The sequence below is a fragment of the Salvelinus fontinalis genome, chromosome 6 (assembly GCF_029448725.1).
Source record: "Salvelinus fontinalis isolate EN_2023a chromosome 6, ASM2944872v1, whole genome shotgun sequence".
NCBI classification, from domain to species: domain Eukaryota; kingdom Metazoa; phylum Chordata; class Actinopteri; order Salmoniformes; family Salmonidae; genus Salvelinus; species Salvelinus fontinalis.
The window spans coordinates 10,782,980-10,804,146 of record NC_074670.1 but is presented as its reverse complement, the minus strand read 5'-3'; the positions used below and the strand labels follow the sequence as shown (position 1 = coordinate 10,804,146).

Sequence of the window (21,167 nt, the reverse complement as noted above, 5' to 3'; positions counted from 1 at the left end):
GAAACCAAAATAGAACATTTTGGTAAAAACTGAACTCGTCGTGTTTGGAGGACAAAGAATGCTGAGTTGCATCCAAAGAACACCATAGGGGGTGGAAACATCATGCTTTGGGGCTGTTTTTCTGCAAAGGGACCAGGACGACTGATCCGTGTAAAGGAAAGAATGAATGGGGCCATGTATCGTGAGATTGAGTGAAAACCTCCTTCCATCAGCAAGGGCATTGAAGATGAAACGTGGCTGGGTCTTTCAGCATGACAATGATCCCAAACACACCGCCCGGGCAATGAAGGAGTGGCTTCGTAAGAAGCATTTCAAGGTCCTGGAGTGGCCTAGCCAGTCTCCAGATCTCAACCCCATAGAAAATCTTTGGAGGGAGTCGAAAGTCCGTGTTGCCCAGAAACAGCCCCAAAACATCACTGCTCTAGAGGAGATCTGGGTGGAGGAATGGGCCAAAATACCAGCAACAGTGTGTGAAAACCTTGTGAAGACTTACAGAAAACATTTGACCTCTGTCATTGCCAACAAAGGGTATATAACAAAGTATTGAGATAAGTATTTGGTCAATAACAAAAGTTTATTTTCCAGCATAATTTGCAAATAAATTCATTAAAAATCCTACAATGTGATTTTCTGGATTTTTCCCCCTCATTTTGTCTATCATAGTTGAAGTGTACCTTATGATGAAAATTACAGGCCTTGCACAATTGGTGGCTGACTAAATACTTTTTTTGCCCCACTGTACATTCAATCTGTCAAAACACGGGTAAACTGCAGTAAAAAAGGGTGTAAATAAACCATTATTTTATAGAAGAGCTGAAACGAGGAGATAAAGAGCAGAAGAGGAAAAAGCAGAGGTGCAGCGAGGGCCCTCACCGTTTCTCTCAAGCAGGTGTGGGTCAGATTGTTTCTTGCCGATGTCAGCGAAGGAGCGCACCAGAGGGATGCGGTTGCTGAGCTTCTTCTCGTTCTGGTGGTGGTGTCTCTTCAACATGGCCTCCCTCACCTTCTGCCTCAACCCCTCCTCCAGCTGAGCTGACGCCACCATGCTGTCTATCACCATGTCTATGGGGGGTACAGGGTAGACCGCATGCTTTATTCAACAGTTACATGCTTTATTCAACTTTCAGACACACACAGTATAATGTCTGCAGAAACATACATACACACTCACCTGCGATCTCCTCAATAGTGTTAGCTCTCATGTCCAACATGACAGTGCCGTTGAGGATGCAGCTGCGGAGCTCGAAGAGGCTGTGTAGAGACAGCGTGGCTACATAGGGCTTACTCCAACGCTCCCCTCCATCCTCCACGTCTTCCTCAAACTTTAACCACCTACACACACACACACATCAGATTAAAGGAGCTGTTGATGTGGTTGGATGAGGAAACATCCACTAGGAGTAGTGAGGAAGGGTGTGCGTCGTGCCTGGCTGTCTCCCTCCACTCGTAGACGTGTCCGTCCCGGAAGAACAGCTCGTCCAGCTCAGTGAACAGGTCGTGGGGCATGTGCTCTTCATCATCATCCTCTGTCCCCAGGATGAAATGGACCCGCTGGGACGGGGTGTCTGAAACACAGGGGGTACAGGTGAAAGATGGGTAATGTAGTACAACCAAGGGGAATATTAGTGGAATAAGGACAGTAAAAGGCTTGGTATAGGAAACACGGCTGGAGAATGGAGATATGGCAATAGAGCTGATCTGAGGACAGTGAATGAAGCAGACGTTGAGGTTGGAGAGTGAACTGGTCTTAGCTACCATAGGAAGGAGACTCTCGTCCATCTTCACGGTCCGAGCGGTCTCTCCTCTTGCGGTGGTGTCTGTGGCCGCGGTGGCGGTGGTGCCTTCGTTTGGTCTCTCTGCCCAGAGGAACATGGACACCCACATAGACCGCTCTGTGACCTGGGAACAGGGTAGAGAGAGGCATGGTCAATCACGGTCTACCATGTATAATAGTCTTATCTGCAGTTGGGCTGGGTATATACACTGAATTCAGCATTCTACAATCTTTAGATCCCCTTTCTTTACAGGCCCAAAATGGCAAGAGACAAATGCAGTTGTTTTCATACACTGCAGCCACCCTTGCGTTACCATCACAGACTGTGCTGCCGCTGCCCCCCCCCACACACACGCCTTCCTGTCTGTTGTTTACGTACGTCACACACAATGGTAAACCTTCCCTCTTACCCTCCTCTCAATTTCTGGCGTGTCAAGTGGCCATACCTGAAGTGTTAAATGAATGGACGAGTTACGTGCCATTCTGCCAGCAGCTAAGAATGGATAGAAAGGACGTCACTGCCTAAGATCCGCTGCTCTCTACTCGTTGTCAGGACATGGGGAAAGGAGAGAAGGCTAAAAAAGGAGAAGGACATGTAGCCTGCCCTTTGTGCTTATAAACACACTTTATCTTTTGAGAGCTGGGACTGTTAAACCGTTCTGGATGGCATACTACTGACGTCAGTCTGGACAGAGCAGATAAATGGACCAGGAGGGAGGTGAGGACTACAGCATGGTGGGTCTTCATCACACCCCTGTCACATGTAATATGTCATAGCCCACTAAACTATGGGGGAAAAAAATAAATATATATATATATAAATAAAAGAAAAATCACACTAAAAACATAGTATTTGTGAGTGGGGGCCTGTGTCTTCAAATGCTTTCCCTATTATGAGCCATGGGGAGTTTTTAGCAGTAATAAATCTCTGAAGACTTAAGTTGTGACCTCCCTAAATGAAGTGTCCCATGCTGTGGGTGCCACGCAAGGTGAGCTGTGAGCCTAGCATGGGAAGCATAGCATAGAGAGAAACACTACCTAATCCCCCCAGTTCCTCTCTGGTGTCTGGAGAGAAACACTACCTAATCCCCCCAGTTCCTCTCTGGTGTCTGGAGAGAAACACTACCTAATCCCCCCCAGTTCCTCTCTGGTGTCTGGAGAGAAACACTACCTAATCCCCCCCAGTTCCTCTCTGGTGTCTGGAGAGAAACACTACCTAATCCCCCCAGTTTCTCTCTGGTGTCTGGAGAGAAACACGACCTAATCCCCCCAGTTTCTCTCTGGTGTCTGGAGAGAAACACTACCTAATCCCCCCCAGTTCCTCTCTGGTGTCTGGAGAGAAACACTACCTAATCCCCCCAGTTTCTCTGGTGTCTGGAGAGAAACACTACCTAATCCCCCCAGTTCCTCTCTGGTGTCTGGAGAGAAACACTACCTAATCCCCCCCAGTTCCTCTCTGGTGTCTGGAGAGAAACACTACCTAATCCCCCCCAGTTCCTCTCTGGTGTCTGGAGAGAAACACTACCTAATCCCCCCAGTTCCTCTCTGGTGTCTGGAGAGAAACACTACCTAATCCCCCCAGTTCCTCTCTGGTGTCTGGAGAGAAACACTACCTAATCCCCCCCAGTTCCTCTCTGGTGTCTGGAGAGAAACACTACCTAATCCCCCCCAGTTCCTCTCTGGTGTCTGGAGAGAAACACTACCTAATCCCCCCCAGTTCCTCTCTGGTGTCTGGAGAGAAACACTACCTAATCCCCCCCAGTTCCTCTCTGGTGTCTGGAGAGAAACACTACCTAATCCCCCCCAGTTCCTCTCTGGTGTCTGGAGAGAAACACTACCTAATCCCCCCAGTTCCTCTCTGGTGTCTGGAGAGAAACACTACCTAATCCCCCCAGTTCCTCTCTGGTGTCTGGAGAGAAACACTACCTAATCCCCCCAGTTCCTCTCTGGTGTCTGGAGAGAAACACTACCTAATCCCCCCAGTTCCTCTCTGGTGTCTGGATCAGCTGAAAAAGGTCTGTGACACTCAGCTGATACCCCTGCAGGGTTTCCTGTCTAAAAGTACTTAGTTCCTTCCATTTACATGGATGACAGAGACACACAACAACCCTAAAAATATAACTAAAATCCTTATTGTTCCAGGCTTCCAGCTAACATCTTTATTGTATCTCTGGGCGTTCCTAGGAATAAATAACATTCAGGTCAGAGGTTGTCCTCTGTGGTTTCCATTAGCACCTCTGGGTTGTCAGCTGTAATGTTCTGCGCAGTAGGAGGAGTCCCTGGGCCACACACGCACACAGCCAGTAGATAAACAATTGTCTCCATAACACTGCCGTTGGCTGGGGTCAGGTCTCCTGCAGGCTGCCAAGGTCTCCACTGAGACACAGTGCACATCAATTACTATGTAGGCCTACCCCGTACCCGTGCATATCTACTCACAACTGGGGCCCCTTGAATATAGACAAGTTATCGTTACTCATTGTGGATTTATTATTACGTATTTTACTTTTCTATGATTATTTTCTCTCTGTGTGGTTAGGAAGGGCCTGTAATTAAACATTTCACTGTTAGTCTAAACCTGGTCTACGTAGCACGTGACCAATACAGTTTGACGTCAACACCTGTTACCTCCCACTATAGACAACCAGTAGTTAGGGACCAAACCTCACTATTTCCAGTCTTTCACATTTCAGAAACAATCGTCTGACTTGTGAGACTAGGCTCTTAGGCAGGCTCATGATCAATGTTCCCTGCCTCAAATTATTTCCGTCACTGAGCAAATTTAAGTTATGCTGAGCACAAACGTGAACGTGAACACTGAGGCTGTACCCGCTTTAAGTTAGTTTTAACCATGGCCAATTAGGCTACCGTGGCCATTCGATCATAATGTAGTCCTACCAGAGTGGCTGTGAGACCTGGCGGTAGGATTTTACAGTGAGAAGGCAACAAGGCAGGTCATTATTTCTTGCCCAGAGTGACACTTTTTATTTGCAAGTGAAGATAATAACAGCCGATGAAATGTACAAGTATTTATAAAACAATCAACTGGATCAAATAGAGCTCTTCAAACAAACCCCAGCAGCATGCTGACCTGTTCCCTGTCCTGTCCCACAATGAGAGGACAGGCTTCTTATGTGTAACCTTTATTTAACTAGGCAAGTCATTTAAGAACAAATTCTTATTTACAATGACGGCCTGCCCCGGCCAAACCCGGACGATGCTGGGCCAATTGTGCACCACCCTATGGGACTCCCAATCACAGCCAGTTGTGATAAAGCCTGTATCACAATAGTAATACCCATGATGCAACTAAAACGGGAAACCCTTACATATATCTGGTCAATTGACATTCAAAGCACATTAAATACAGTACCATACATAGACCAGCACACCTCAGTAACTATGCTAAACCCATGCTTTAGAGCAGTGTTTGCCAACCCCGGTCCTCCAGTACCCCCAACAGTACACTCTTATTGTAACCCCGGACAAGCACACCTGAATCAACTAAATCATCACGCCCTCAATGAGCTGAAAGAGGCGTTTGTCCAGGGTTACAAAGTTTACTGTTGGGGGTACTGGAGAACCAGGGCTGGGAAACACCGCTTCATAACATAAATACTATCTGGGATATAAAAACGTACGTCCCCGGGTTTAAGCTCCTACCGCGCCACCCGTACCATTCATTAACTATGAACAGAACCCTCTTCAAAACCAGGACATACAGTAATCATACACATTTCTGACCATCTACCTTCACGTTTTAATTAGTAAACAATATCACATTGTATCTAGAACTTGGTATCACCAAATGTATGACCAGAAAGAGCCTATATTAAACATCAGGAGACACAACAAAAACCAATTCCCGGTGCACCAAACTCAAAACGCTTGTTACTTCTCGTTCATGGATGATCGACCAACAAAAAGAATATCGCTGCCCCACATTATCATCAATAAATAAATGTCCTTCTCATAAACCATGTCTGGTGCTTTATCAAAGGTTTTAGATTTGTGACAGAGTACATAGGACCATCGTCACAGTGCCCTAGCATTATGGGGAAAATGCATCCCATAACATTTTTACATAGAAGCTTTTTTTAGCTTTTGAAATAGATGTTCCATGATACAGCCTACAGTAGCAGCCACCGCGTGGTGTTTTACGATACGGCCACCGCGTGGTGTTTTACGATACGGCCACCGCGTGGTGTTTTACGATACGGCCACCGCGTGGTGTTTTACGATACGGCCACCGCGTGGTGTTTTACGATACGGCCACCGCGTGGTGTTTTACGATACGGCCACCGCGTGGTGTTTTACGATACGGCCACCGCGTGGTGTTTTACGATACGGCCACCGCGTGGTGTTTTACGATACGGCCACCGCGTGGTGTTTTACGATACGGCCACCGCGTGGTGTTTTACGATACGGCCACCGCGTGGTGTTTTACGATACGGCCACCGCGTGGTGTTTTACGATACAGCCACCGCGTGGTGTTTTACGATACAGCCACCGCGTGGTGTTTTACGATACAGCCACCGCGAGGTGTTTTACGATACAGCCACCGTGTGGTGTTCTATGATACAGCCTACAGTAGCAGCCACGTGTGGTGTCTATGATACAGCCTACAGTAGCAGCCACTGTGTGGTGTTCTACGATACAGCCACTGTGTGGTGTCTACGATACAGTAGCAGCCACTGTGTGGTGTCTATGATACAGCCTACAGTAGCAGCCACTGTGTGGTGTCTACGATACAGTAGCAGCCACTGTGTGGTGTCTATGATACAGCCTACAGTAGCAGCCACTGTGTGGCATCTATGATACAGCCTACAGTAGCAGCCACTGTGTGGTGTTCTACGATACAGCCTACAGTAGCAGCCACTGTGTGGTGTCTACGATGCAGTAGCAGCCACTGTGTGGCGTCTACAATACAGTAGCAGCCACTGTGTGGTGTCTACGATACAGTAGCAGCCACTGTGTGGTGTTCTACGATACAGCCTACAGCAGCAGCCACTGTGTGGTGTTCTACGATATAGTAGCAGCCACTGTGTGGTGTCTACGATACAGTAGCAGCCACTGTGTGGTGTTCTACGATACAGCCTACAGTAGCAGCCACTGTGTGGTGTCTACGATACAGTAGCAGCCACTGTGTGGTGTTCTACGATACAGTAGCAGCCACTGTGTGGTGTTCTACGATACAGCCTACAGTAGCAGCCACTGTGTGGTGTCTACGATACAGTAGCAGCCACTGTGTGGCGTCTACGATGCAGCCTACAGCAGCAGCCACTGTGTGGTGTTCTACGATACAGTAGCAGCCACTGTGTGGTGTTCTACGATACAGTAGCAGCCACTGTGTGGTGTTCTACGATACAGTAGCAGCCACTGTGTGGTGTTCTACGATACAGTAGCAGCCACTGTGTGGTGTCTACGATACAGTAGCAGCCACTGTGTGGTGTCTACGATACAGTAGCAGCCACTGTGTGGTGTCTACGATGCAGTAGCAGCCACTGTGTGGTGTCTACGATACAGTAGCAGCCACTGTGTGGTGTCTACGATGCAGCCTACAGTAGCAGCCACTGTGTGGTGTCTATGATACAGCCTACAGTAGCAGCCACTGTGTGGTGTTCAACGTCAGCCTACATTCCATGAGACTTGTGCAACGCTGGAAATTAACCTGTTTAGCAACTTGTCCTTCAGACAAGGAGGTGACTGAAAATGTTTTATTGTGCTTTTTGATGAGGAAACCCCTTTACAAATCAAAAATCATTATTTGCATACCATTATCAGAGTCAGACAAAAATGTATGCTACCATCTGCCTATTGACTACGTAGCTTATTCAAGCCCTTCTCAAAATACATCACTGCCCCTTTAAGATATTAAAAAGCTCTTTACCTGACTGGCTTTTCAAATATGGCTAGAAATGTATATGTTTTGTGCTCTTGTAGGAAGCAATCACTTATCACTACCCATTGCTGACCAGAAATTGCTATAACTGGGCTAATAATGCACTAATTAGCAAAGGACATGAACAAATTAACAAGAGTCGCAAAACAAGCGCATCTGCTCACGACCACTCGTGCAGGTCAATGCAATAGAATCCTCCTCTGATGCGATCTGCCTAAAACAATCTCAGACGGTCTTGCATAGTTAGGTTCATTTCATTATGTTGCATTTAAAAATGTCGATTTGGTCCCAATTCCTACAGTAGAGGGAAACGTTGCTGTAAACTAAGGTGAATGCACCAATTTGTAAGTCGCTCTGGATAAGAGCGTCTGCTAAATGACTTAAATGTAAATGTAAACTAACAGGGAAACTAGCAGAGTGAAGTTCAACCTCGTGAGTCTCTGGGCGGGCTGGTATTTCTTCTGCAAGGCAGTCCTGGGGAGTGGAGCACCCACACACAGCTTAGGGGGAACATTGATTATGATGTATAACAAAACACAAGTAAATATTACTTTAGAGAAGTATGGAGGTTAGGAGAGAGGAGGGACAGAGTAGCGGAAGGGGAACATGGAGGTTGGGTCTGCCTGTACCAACCGTGTGATTATGTGAATGAGTGAAAGAGTTATAGTGTTCTAGAGAGAATGAGTGAGTGAGTGTGAGAAAGAATGAACGGGGAGTGAAAGAGAAGGCTATATTAAATTAGTGGAGGCCAGAGCTGCAGGCTAATCCTCAGTAATGCTGTTAGAGCTGGAACCAGGGTGGGGTGGGGGTGGGAGCAGCTAACGTTACACTCTCAACACTCTTCTCTACCTCATTAACCAGGGGTTCCAAGTTACACTCTTCTCTACCTCATTAACCAGGGTTCCAAGTTACACTGTTCTCTACGTCATTAACCAGGGGTTCCAAGTTACACTGTTCTCAACCTCATTAACCAGGGGTTCCAAGTTACACTGTTCTCTACCTCATTAACCAGGGTTCCAAGCTACACTGTTCTCTACCTCATTAACCAGGGGTTCCAAGTTACACTGTTCTCTACCTCATTAACCAGGGGTTCCAAGTTACACTGTTCTCTACCTCATTAACCTGGGTTCCAAGTTACACTGTTCTCTACCTCATTAACCAGGGGTTCCAAGTTACACTGTTCTCTACCTCATTAACCTGGGTTCCAAGTTACACTGTTCTCTACCTCATTAACCAGGGGTTCCAAGTTACACTGTTCTCTACCTCATTAACCAGGGGTTCCAAGTTACACTGTTCTCTACCTCATTAACCAGGGTTCCAAGCTACACTGTTCTCTACCTCATTAACCAGGGGTTCCAAGTTACACTGTTCTCTACCTCATTAACCAGGGGTTCCAAGTTACACTGTTATCTACCTCATTAACCTGGGTTCCAAGTTACACTGTTCTCAACCTCATTAACCAGGGGTTCCAAGTTACACTGTTCTCTACCTCATTAACCAGGGGTTCCAAGCTACACTGTTCTCTACCTCATTAACCAGGGTTCCAAGCTACACTGTTCTCTACCTCATTAACCAGGGGTTCCAAGTTACACTGTTCTCTACCTCATTAACCAGGGGTTCCAAGTTACACTGTTCTCTACCTCATTAACCAGGGGTTCCAAGTTACACTGTTCTCTACCTCATTAACCAGGGGTTCCAAGTTACACTGTTCTCTACCTCATTAACCAGGGTTCCAAGTTACACTGTTCTCTATCTCATTAACCAGGGGTTACGAGTTATTAGTGTTCAAGCTCACCTCACAAAGCCTGGTCTCCCCAAACACAGTTTCTTGGGAGGGGATGCAGCTACAGCTTGTGTGTGTGTAAGATAAATTGTTAAGAATTCCATCATGGATCCTATAAAGTCTGGAAATTGTGCCAGGGCTTTTCCCCTGCAGTCAGAGCTCAGTGGAATGTGGGTGGAAGTCATGCATACCTCAATTACCAGACCAAGACAGACAAACGTGACTCTGGATTTTTCACCTTATTACAGCGCATGAGTAAAAACACGTGTGTGTGAGTGAGAACATGCATTTGTAGAATCCCCTCTGTCCGATGGCCATACAACAATGTCATTACACATGGGCCTCCTTGATACTGCTCCGTGTGTACTCAGTGTATACTGTCAACATGAATAGGATCCGGGCCCATGTGATACTTTGTGTGTATATATAAACACTAAAATCAGACTTACTCTCTAGCTCCTCTTTCTCAAAGTTGGTGTGAATGGTGGAGCTTGTCTTCCCCAGGTCCACCACCGCCTCATCATCGTTCCCCTGGAGACGACAAGGAGAAATACAAATTCATTGGGCAGATTGAAACAAAACACACAAAAAGAGAACGGAATGTACATATGGTGGAGATGCAGAGAGAAAGGACATTTATTCATTCAATAGCCTAAATCTTCATAGTTCCCAAAGAGCAAGTTGTTTCAAAGCTGCAATATGTAACGTTTTGAGAGACCTGACAAAATTCACATTGACAGATCTACATTTCTTTCTCACTAAAAGCTAGTCTAAGAAGCGGTAGATATGGTCTACGTGCTCTATGCTTCCCGTTCTTCAGTTTTGTTTTTGCGTCTTTTGCTTTCGGTTTTGCACTCCAGCTGCAAACAATACTTTTGGTTATGGAAAATATATATTTCACAGCAGTTTTTAATGGTACAATGATTCTCTACACTATATTTGCTCGTTTTGTCACAAACTGAAATTAGGCAAACTATTAGAATTTTAGCAACCAGGAGTGATTTTTTCATAGTACATCTTTAAGCATTGAAAGAATTGTACAACAACCTAGACACTAGTGGGTAGGAAGGAAATAATGAGGCACTTTAAAAAGTGGGCCTACGTAGTCACTCCTATTGACAACGCAGCACAGCACTAGAGATACACAATGGAAGAGGGTAATACAGGTCACATTGGGTGACAGTTGGAGCCGTGTGAAGTTAACTTCCTGTTCTTGGTCTTACACTTCCTATTAGGTTACACCTTTTAACGCAGCAGTCAAATTCAATAGGACTACTTAATCCAGCCATCTCACTAAGACCACACAGGCAATAGTATAATAGAGCTTCATCTGCTTCAAGACTGGACCCAACAAAGAAATCATAGGTATATTCTGATAGCCTCTTAACTTCTTTGGGACTGGTGGGGAGTAGTATTGAGTAGCTTGGATAAAAAGGTGCCCAGAGTAAACTGCCTGCTACTCAGGCCTAAAAGCTAGAATATGCATATAATTAGTAGATTTGGATAGAAAACACTCTGAAGTTTCTAAAACTGTTTGAATAATGTCTGTGAGTATAACAGAACTCATATGGCAGGCAAAAACCTGAGAAAAGATCCAACCAGGAAGTGGGAAATCTGAGGTTTGTAGTTTTTCAAGTCATTGCCTATCGAATATACAGTGTCTATGGGGTCATATTGCACTTCCTAAGGCTTCCACTAGATGTCAACAGTCTTTAGAACCTTGTTTGAGGCTTCTAATGTGAAGGAGAGGGGAATGAGAGCTGATTGAGTCAGGGGTCTGGCAGAGTGCCATGAGCTCAGTCTCACGCGCTCCCGTGAGTGTTAGCTGCGTTCCATTGCATTTCTACAGACAAAGGAATTCTCCGGTTGAAACATTATTGAAGATTTATGATAAAAACATCCTAAAGATTGATTCTATACTTCGTTTGACATGTTTCTATAAACTGTAATATGACTTTGTCTGAACTTTCGCCTGGACTTGCCCGCGCCTCCTGAGTTTGGATTTGTGTACTAAACGCGCAAACAAAAAGGAGGTATTTGGACATAAATGGACTTTATCGAACAAAACAAACATTTATTGTGGAACAAAAATTCCTGGGAGTGCATTGATGAAGATCCAAGGTAAGTGAATATTTATAATGCTATTTCTGACTTCTGTTGACTCCACAACATGACGGGTATCTGTATGGCTTGTTTTTGTGGCTGAGCGCCGTACTTAGATTATTGCATGGTGTGCTTTTTCCGTAAAGTTTTTTTGAAATCTGCCAAAGCGGTTGCATTAAGGATAAGTTTATCTATAATTCCATGCATAACACTTGTATCTTTTAGCAATGTTTATGACGAGTATTTCTGTAAATTGATGTGGCTCTCTGCAAAATCACCGGATGTTTTGGAACTACTGAACATAACGCGCCAATGTAAACTGAGGTTTTTGGATATAAATATGAACTTTATCGAAGAAAACATACATGTATTGTGTAACATGAAGTCCTATGAGTGTCATCTGATGAAGATCAAAGGTTAGTGATTAATTTTATCTCTTTCTGCTTTTTGTGACTCCTCTCTTTGGCTGGAAAAATGGCTGTGTTTTTCTGTGACTAGGTGCTGACCTAACAATCGCTCAGTGTGCTTTCGTCGTAAAGCCTTTTTGAAATTGGACACTGTGGCTGGATTTACAACAAGTTTATCTTTAAAATGGTGTAAAATACTTGTATGTTTGAGGAATTTTAATTATGTGATTTCTGTTGTTTTGAATTTGGCGCCCTGCAATTTCACTGGCTGTTGGCGAGGTGGGACGCTACCGTCCCGAATATCCCAGAGAGGTTAAACTGTCATGGGAAAGACCCTGCATTTTCCATACAACTACACCACATACAAGAACAACTCCAAACTGTCATGGTTCAGTTGATATGGGAGATGCCATTACCACGGCTTTTCAGGGGAAATGGAAAAAGAGGACGAGACTTCAGCTTTTGGACGTTAACAAGGTGACACTCCATCTTAACTCCTCCATATTTACTGGATTGGTTGAACAGTGCAGAAGACCAGTATGTAGGGGGATCTAGTTTCAGGTGTTTCTCTTAAGCCTACCAGGTTAGATTAATTATAAGAGACAGTGTATCCTACTGTATCGGCCTAAACAGGAGAAAGGCCTTTGAACGCTATAGCTAAGGGGAATGACTCAGAGGGATGTCCCTGCTGAATAAAGCCTAGGTGGCTGGACAGCACCTGCGGGGGTAAGCGCTGAGGTAAATATTTGTGTTGGGCACAAGCCAGCATGCCCCGAGTCCAAAGACAGACTGTCTTAGCCACACGACACAGACGCATAGTGTTTAGATTTTAGTTACTTATACTTTACAAGTGGTGTTATCCATCTCTCCAGCTTGCATTCCCTCTTGGTCTCTACATCACTCTGCATTCTCCTCCTAACAAGGGACAATTGTTCTGTAACAGCTATGAACCCAAGAGAAGTCCAACCTGTTGGGTTTATTAGGTTTAGTCTACTACTTATTGAACTCATTGACGTAGACTCTAGGTCTATTTATTAGAGACCAACTCAACAGATAGATAGTCAACTAAGTGGCAGTTGGCAACATTTTACTAACTTTCTAGGCAGATCAGCCTATTGTCACATATGATTGATGCCACTGACTGACCTGTCATTTTCATGGCTATTCTAGGCGTGGTGCACTATTTCAGGGCACTACATCAGAGTTCAGAGTTTAAAAATGGCTGCCAACCTTTTTTCTAGAACCAAGGTGTGCCTTGTAAATATAATTAGACACACAGGCTACCTCCTGATGATGAAATAAGGCATGTGGTCCAGTGCTACTGCTCTGGAAAGCCCTAACAATCCAGTTAGTAGGAGCCTAACTAGAATACTACTATCACTACCTAGACTACCACTCTGAACTTCTGCCCCACGGCACTTTTACATTCATGGTTTTTAAAGCTTGAATGTGCTGCATTAGAACATAAAGCAATAAGTTAATTTAGTGGAAAGTTATTGACTTAGCTAGTACGGTTGCTGGGCCTGCTAGCTAAACCATATGGAAGAAACTTCTAGAGAGCTACCCATTTAGCAAGTGCTGCTTCTACTGAAATAGCTAAAAGACGATGGTTTCAGAGTAATTCAGTGGGCTTAACTTTTGGAGATAGTTTACTTGTTATTTGGGTTCCTACCTCTTCCATCACTGGTACAGTAATAGGCTCTCAAAACTCACCAGTATTAAAAACCACACCGCTATGAAAAAAAGCACATGCCTATTCCCAATACAGGCCAGAACACACATACCACATATGGAGCTTTGGCTGCTGTGGTGGTCTTCAAATTGACAATGTCTCCCTAGAAGTCCATGGCTGGCAGACTCCGCAGAGTGGCGGAACCCCCTCCAACTAAAGCGCACCCAAGTCCTGCTGCAATCACTGGATGGTGACTGGGTGGTTGGAGTGGGGAAATCGAGGTGGCAGTGAACGCAAATTGTCCTACGGGTCTGAGCAGACCGTCTGGATGGGTGCCCAAATTGTCCTACGGGTCTGAGTAGACACAGCCTGGGTGGGTGCCCAAATTGTCCTATGGGTCTGAGTAGACACAGCCTGGGTGGGTGCCCAAATTGTCCTACGGGTCTGAGTAGACACAGCCTGGGTGGGTGCCCAAATTGTCCTACGGGTCTGAGTAGACACAGCCTGGGTGGGTGCCCAAATTGTCCTACGGGTCTGAGTAGACACAGTCTGGATGGGTGCCCAAATTGTCCTACGGGTCTGAGTAGACACAGTCTGGATGGGTGCCCAAATTGTCCTACGGGTCTGAGTAGACACAGTCTGGGTGGGTGCCCAAATTGTCCTACGGGTCTGAGTAGACACAGCCTGGGTGGGTGCCCAAATTGTCCTACGGGTCTGAGTAGACACAGCCTGGGTGGGTGCCCAAATTGTCCTACGGGTCTGAGTAGACACAGCCTGGATGGGTGCCCAAATTGTCCTACGGGTCTGAGTAGACACAGCCTGGGTGGGTGCCCAAATTGTCCTACGTGTCTGAGTAGACACAGTCTGGGTGGGTGCCCAAATTGTCCTATGGGTCTGAGTAGACACAGTCTGGGTGGGTGCCCAAATTGTCCTACGGGTCTGAGTAGACACAGTCTGGGTGGGTGCCCAAATTGTCCTACGGGTCTGAGTAGACACAGTCAGTGGGTGCCCAAATTGTCCTTGGATGTGTGTAAGTACGCGTGTTCACAATTTGCATCTGCTTTCAGGAGTGTGGTCCAAATATATGTTTCTTTATTTTTAGCTGTGGGTGTGTCCTGAGAGCCGTGTGGGTGGGGGGGGGGGGGGGCACCCACACAAATTAAACAACATGTGGGGAACAGTGGGCAGCCGGTCTGGAGGTCAGATGTGGCATGTGGACCGATTTTACATTTGGGGAGCTAATAAATCAATCCATAATTATTTTATAGTTACAAAGCTAGGCTACATGGGATTTGGAACATCAGGTTATAATAAATGTAGGTTGCTGCACCCAAAATGTAAGACATTCGTCAGGAAGATATAGATTGTTGCATTTGAACATGGGATATTATTAACTGTCTTGTACCTATCAAATCCAACATGGAGGGATATTTAGGGTGTTTTATGCTAGTTTGCTAGACCACTAGCCAGAATCAAAATGTGTGCACTTATGTACAGTGCCTTCGGAAAGTATTCAGACACCTTGACTTCTCACTTTGTTACGTTAGAGCTTTATTCTAAAATGGATTAAATTCAGTTTTTTTCTCAGCAATTTACACACAATACCCCATTATGACAAAGCGAAAACAGGTTTTTAGAAATAAAGGAAATACCTTAATTTACATAAGTATTAGGCCCTTTGCTATGAGACTCGAAATTGAGCTCAGGTCCATCCTGTTTCCATTAATCATCCTTTAGATGTTTCTACAACTTCAGTGGATTGGACATGATTTGGAAAGGCACACATCTGTCTATATAAATGTCCCACAGTTGGCAGTGCATGTCAAAGCAAAAACCAAGCCACGAGGTCGCCGGAATTGTCCGTAGAGCTCAGAGACAGGATTGTGTCAAGGCACAGATCTGGGGAAGGGTACCAAAATATTTCTGCAGCATTGAAGGTCCCCAAGAACACAGTGGCCTCCATTCTTAAATTGAAGAAGTTTGGAACCACCAAGACTTTTCCTAGAGCTGGCCGCCCAGCCAAACTGAGCAATCAGGGGAGAAGGGCCTTGGTCAGGGAGGTGACCAAGAACCCGATGGTCACTCTGGCAGAGCTCTAGAGTTCCTCAGTCGAGATGGGATTCCAGAAGGACAACCATCTCTGCAGCACTCCACCAAATCAGGACTTTATGGTAGAGTGGCCAGACGGAAGCCACTCCTCAGTAAAAGGCACGGCGACCCGCTTTGAGTTACCCAAAAGGCATCTATAGTACTCACCATGAGAAACAAGATTCTCTGGTCTGATGAAACCAAGATTGAACTCTGTGGCCTGAGTGCCAAGCGTCACATCTGGAGGAAACCTGGTACCATCCCTACGGTGAAAGATGGTTGCAGCATCATGCTGTGGGGATGTTTTTCAGCAGCAGAGACAGAGACTAGTCAGGATCGAGCTTCTATCTCAAAGTCATCAGACTGCTAAACAGCAATCACTAGCTCAGAGGCTGCTGCCTACATTGAGACCCAATCACTGGACACTTTAATAAATGGATCACTAGTCACTTCATTGTATATAGATTCTCTTTTTTTTTCTACCATGTTATTGACTTGTTTATTGTTTACTCCATGTGTAACTCTGTGTTGTTGTCTGTTCACACTGCTATGCTTTATCTTGGCCAGGTCGCAGTTGCAAATGAGAACTTGTTCTCAACTAGCCTACCTGGTTAAATAAAGGTGAAATAAAAAACAATAAAAAAAATGTAAAAAACAATGCCACTTTAAATAAATAATGTTTACATATCTTACATTAATCATTTCACATGTATATACCATCTACTGCACCTTGCCCATGCCGCTCGGCCATCGCTCATCCATATACTTATATGTACATATTCTCATTCACCCCTTTAGATGAGTGCATTAGGTAGTTGGGAAATTGTTAGATTACTTGTTAGATATTACTGCATTGTCGGAACGAGAAGCACAAGCATTTCGCTACACTCGCATTAACATCTGCTAACCATATGTAGGTGATCAATAAAATTTGATGATTTGATTTGGGAAAGATGAACGGAGCAAAGTACAGAGAGTTCCTTGATGAAAATCTGCTCCACAGTGCCCAGGACCTCAGACTGGGGCGAAGGTTCACCTTCCAAAAGGACAATGACCCTAAGCACACAGCCAAGACAAAGCAGGAGTGGCTTCGGAACAAGTCTCTGAATGTTCTTGAGTGGCCCAGCCAGAGCCCGGACTTGAACATCTCTGGAGAGACCTGAAAATAGCTGTGCAGGAACGCTGCCCATCCAACCTGACAGAACAAGAACAGATCTGCAGAGAAGAATGGGAGAAACTCCCAAAATACAGGTGTGTCATACCCAAGAAGACGAGGCTGTAAATCACTGCCAAATGTGCTCCAAAGTACCGAGTAAAGGGTATGAATACTTATGTAAATGTGATTGATAATCTATCAAAAATAAACTAAAACGTCTAAATAACCTGTTTTTGCTTCGTCATTATGGGGTATTGTGTGTAGATTGATGGAGGGAAAAAACTATTTAAATCAATTTTAGAATTAGGCTGTAACGTAACAAAATGTTGACAAAGGGGTGTGAATACTTTCTGAAGGCACTGTAAACTGAGCAACAACACCAGCGAGCCAGTCAAATAAATAAAAAGTGGGTCTGTCAATCAGCCTAAACACATCCCACTAGTCAACAGTTTGGACAACTACTCATTCAAGGATTTTATTATTTTTACTATTTTCTACATTGTAGCATAATAGAAGACATCACAAGTATGAAATAACACATATGGAGAGCTGTCATCAAGGCAAAGGGTTGCTACTTTGAAGAATCTCAAATATATTTAACACTTTTTTGGTTACTACATGATTCCATGTGTTTTTCATAGCTTGTCTTCACTATTATTCTACAATGTAGAAAATAGTATAAGGAAAGAAAAACCCTGGAATGAGTAGGTGTGACCAAACTTGACAGGTGCAATATATAACTATTAAATTAATTAATGTGCCAAATAAATTCTCTCCAGCTGGGTTTTGCTAACTTGCTAATGTTAGCTAAGTGGCTAACATGTTAGCTCGCAAGATCAAGCTTCTTGGTAAGAGCAGCAGAGAACATCTCCTCCGGGATTAAGATCCCTGCTCCCTAACATGTGTTTTGTGCATGCTGAAAACTGTTTTGAGATACTTGCATAACTTTATGAGCTGGGTTGTCTGTCCTAGTAGTAAATGTTTGCATGCGCTCGTTAGCACTTACCTAGCATCTTCTATAATAGCATCTCCTAGCACTTGTTAGCATTCTGGTAAGTGACGTTTTGGGGCTTTTTCTACGTATTTTTTTTAAATAGCGCCCCTTGTGTGCACTACCAGTAATACCATATATCCCGGGATGGCACAGGCATGGCAGGATACCACCGAACCCTAGGAAAAAAGTGAAAGCAATAAGCTACAGTGAGCTACCGTCAGATTCCAAAGTGTCCTCAAGTGCCCTGAGACCCGACACTGACATCGGTGTCATCCTCCAAACACAGAGCCGTCCAAGGCACTGCATCACAGTGCAAGAGGAGTCACTGTAGTCCCTGGTTCGAATCTACGCTGCATCACATCCGGCTGTGATTGAGAGATCCATAGTGTGGCACACAATTGGCCCAGCGTCATCCAGGTTTGGCAGAGGTAGGCAGTCATTGTAAATAAGAATTTGTTCTTAACTGACTTGCCTAGTTAAATTAAGGTTAAATTAAAAAACCCAATTTTAGAAATGTTTATATAACACAATGTAGAAGGAAACAAATGGCTTTGATAAACAAGGCAGACGACTCTATTCATCGGTTTTAAGTTTCTCTCACACAAAAAAAAACATTTTTAGGCTCCATGGTGGCACAAAACAAACAGTCAGACAATCCATGGGAGGGCGAGGGCGAGGGCCCAGGAAGCAGAGCATTCTTCTGGGAATAATGTCTGGAGGGCTGACAAGTCTGGGTCTGGGCAATTCCACGGTAACAGTGACTTGGATGTTACTTTAAAAGTATGCCAAAAAAATGTCATTGATTATAAAGTTAAACAAACAAACAAACCACAACTCTATGCACAAGGACTACATTTAACAATTTCCAATAAGGGTTCTAACGGTTCACCAAACCCATGGTTCGGTACGTATTGTGGTTTGGGGTCATGGTTTGGATCGGTTTCAGTACAGCAGGAAAATTAAATGCCATTCACAATGTTCTTGGCATTGTCTCTTGTGACAGGATTGTTATGTAGGGCCTCAAGTTTCCACTCTGATGCTGCGTTTGTAACCATGTGGGAGGTGGGGAATTTACCAGTTGTGATGTTGCAAATACCAGCTGAATGCATTCATGTCATTTGAACTTGTTGAGAAACTCTGATTGGCTAATGGCCAACAAGCTGCGTCAACCATAAACTAAAAGTACAGCTATCATGATTGTAACCAAACTATAAAAAAATAAAACGCAATCTATTTAACTGCCAAAAATGCTGTTAGAGGCCATTTCTTTACTGGGTGACGTCAGAGGTCACCATGTGGGAGAAAAATAAGAAAAATGTATGTACTCAACTAGTGTAAGTCGCTCTGGATAAGAGCTTCTGCTAAATTACAAATGTATGTAAAATGGGTGCTCAGGATTAAAGACGTGTTTCGCACTAGTAATTACCAGTTGGAGGGACATTCAAATCTAATTTTATTAGTCACATGCGCCGAATACAACAAATGCTTACTTACGAGCCCCTAACCAACAATGCAGTTTTAAAAAAGAATAAGAAATTAAAGTAACAAGTAATTAAATAGCAGCAGTAAAATAACAATAGCGAGACTATATACAGGGGGGGCTTACCGGTACAGAGTCAATGTGCAGGGACAACGGTTAGTTGAGGTAATATGTACATGAAGGTAGAGTTATTAAAGTGACTATGCATAGATGATAACAACAGAGAGTAGCAGCGGTGTGGAAAAGGGGGAGGGGGGGCAACACAAATAGACTGGGCAACCATTTGATTAGATGTTCAGGAGTCTTATGACTTGGGGGTAGAAGCTGTGAAGAAGCCTCTTGGACCTAGACTTGGCGCTCCGGTACCACTTGCCGTGCTTTAGCAGATAGAACAGTCTATGACTAGGGTGGCTGGAGTCTGACATTTTTTAGGGCCTTCCTCTGACACCGCTGGTGTAGAGGTTCTGGATGGCAGGAAGCTTGGCCTTAGTGATGTACTGGGCCGTTCGCACTATGTAGTGCGCTGTGGTCGGAGGCCGAGCAGTTGCCATACCAGGCAGTGATTCAACCAGTCAGGATGCTCTTGATGGTGCAGCTGTAGAACATTTTGAGAATCTGAGGACCCATGCAAAATCTTTTAAGTCTCCTGAGGGAGAATAGGTTTTGTCGTGCCCTCTTCACGACTGTCTTGGTGTGCTTGGACCATGTTAGTTTGTTGGTGATGTGGATACCAAGAAACTTGAAGCTCTCAACCTGCTCCACTGCAGCACCATTGATGAGAATGGGGGCGTGCTCGGTCCTGTTTTTCCTGTAGTCCACAATCATCTCCTTTATCTTGATCAGTTGAGGGAGAGGTTGTTGTCTTGGCACCACACGGCCAGGTCTCTGACCTCCTCCCTATAGGCCGTCTAGTCGTTGTCGGTGATCAGGCCTACCACTGTTGTGTCATCGGCAAACTTAATGATGGTGTTGGAGTCATGAGTGAACAGGGAGTACAAGAGGGGACGGAGCACGCACCCCTGAGGCGCCCCTGTGTTAAGGATCAGCATGGCGGATGTGTTGTTACATACCCTTACCACCTAGGGGTGGCCCGTTAGGAAGTCCAGGATCCAGTTGCAGAGGGAGGTGTTTAGTCCCAGAGTCTTTAGATTTTTGATGAGCTTTGAGGGCACTATGGTGTTGAACGCTGCGCTGCAGTCAATGAATAGCATTCTCACATAGGTGTTCCTTTTGTCCAGGTGTGAAAGGGCATTGTGGAGTGCAATAGAGATTGCATCATCTGTGGATCTGTTGGGGCGGTATGCAAATTGGAGGGGGTTTAGGGTTTCTGGGATGATGGTGTTGACGTGAGCCATGACCAGCCTTTCAAAGCACTTCATGGCTACAGATGTGAGTGCTATGGGTCGGTAGTCATTTAGGCAGGTTACCTTAGCGTTCTTGGGCACAGGCACTATGGTGGTCTGCTTAAAACATGTTGGTATTACAGACTCGGACAGGGAGAGGTTGAAAATGACAGTGAAGACACTTCAAATTTTATTTGTCACATACACATGGTTAGCAGATGTTAATGCGAGTGTAGCGAAGTGCTTGTGCTTCTAGTTCCGACAATGCAGTAATAACCAATGAGTAATCTAACCTAACAATTTCACAACAACTACCTTATACACACACACACACACGTAAAGGGATGAAGAATATGTACATAAAAATATATGAATGAGTGATGGTACAGAACGGCATAGGCACGGTGCAGTAGATGGTATAGAGTACAGTATATACATATGAGATGAGTAATGTAGGGTATGTAA

At 44.7% G+C, this 21,167-nt stretch overlaps 1 protein-coding gene across 3 annotated transcripts in view; it reads right to left on the bottom strand.

The window, feature by feature from the left end:
- LOC129857007 (sodium bicarbonate cotransporter 3-like) overlaps positions 1-21,167 on the bottom strand; it is a 105,025-nt gene that overhangs the window by 65,817 nt on the left and 18,041 nt on the right. For all 3 annotated transcript variants that reach the window (XM_055924859.1, XM_055924860.1, XM_055924861.1), the window contains exons 2-6: positions 9,909-9,990; positions 1,756-1,899; positions 1,427-1,565; positions 1,172-1,332; positions 874-1,062 (exon numbers count right to left, since the gene is read on the bottom strand). In XM_055924859.1, coding sequence (XP_055780834.1) covers positions 874-1,062; positions 1,172-1,332; positions 1,427-1,565; positions 1,756-1,899; positions 9,909-9,990 — 715 coding nt within the window. The remainder of the gene's footprint in view (positions 1-873; positions 1,063-1,171; positions 1,333-1,426; positions 1,566-1,755; positions 1,900-9,908; positions 9,991-21,167) is intronic.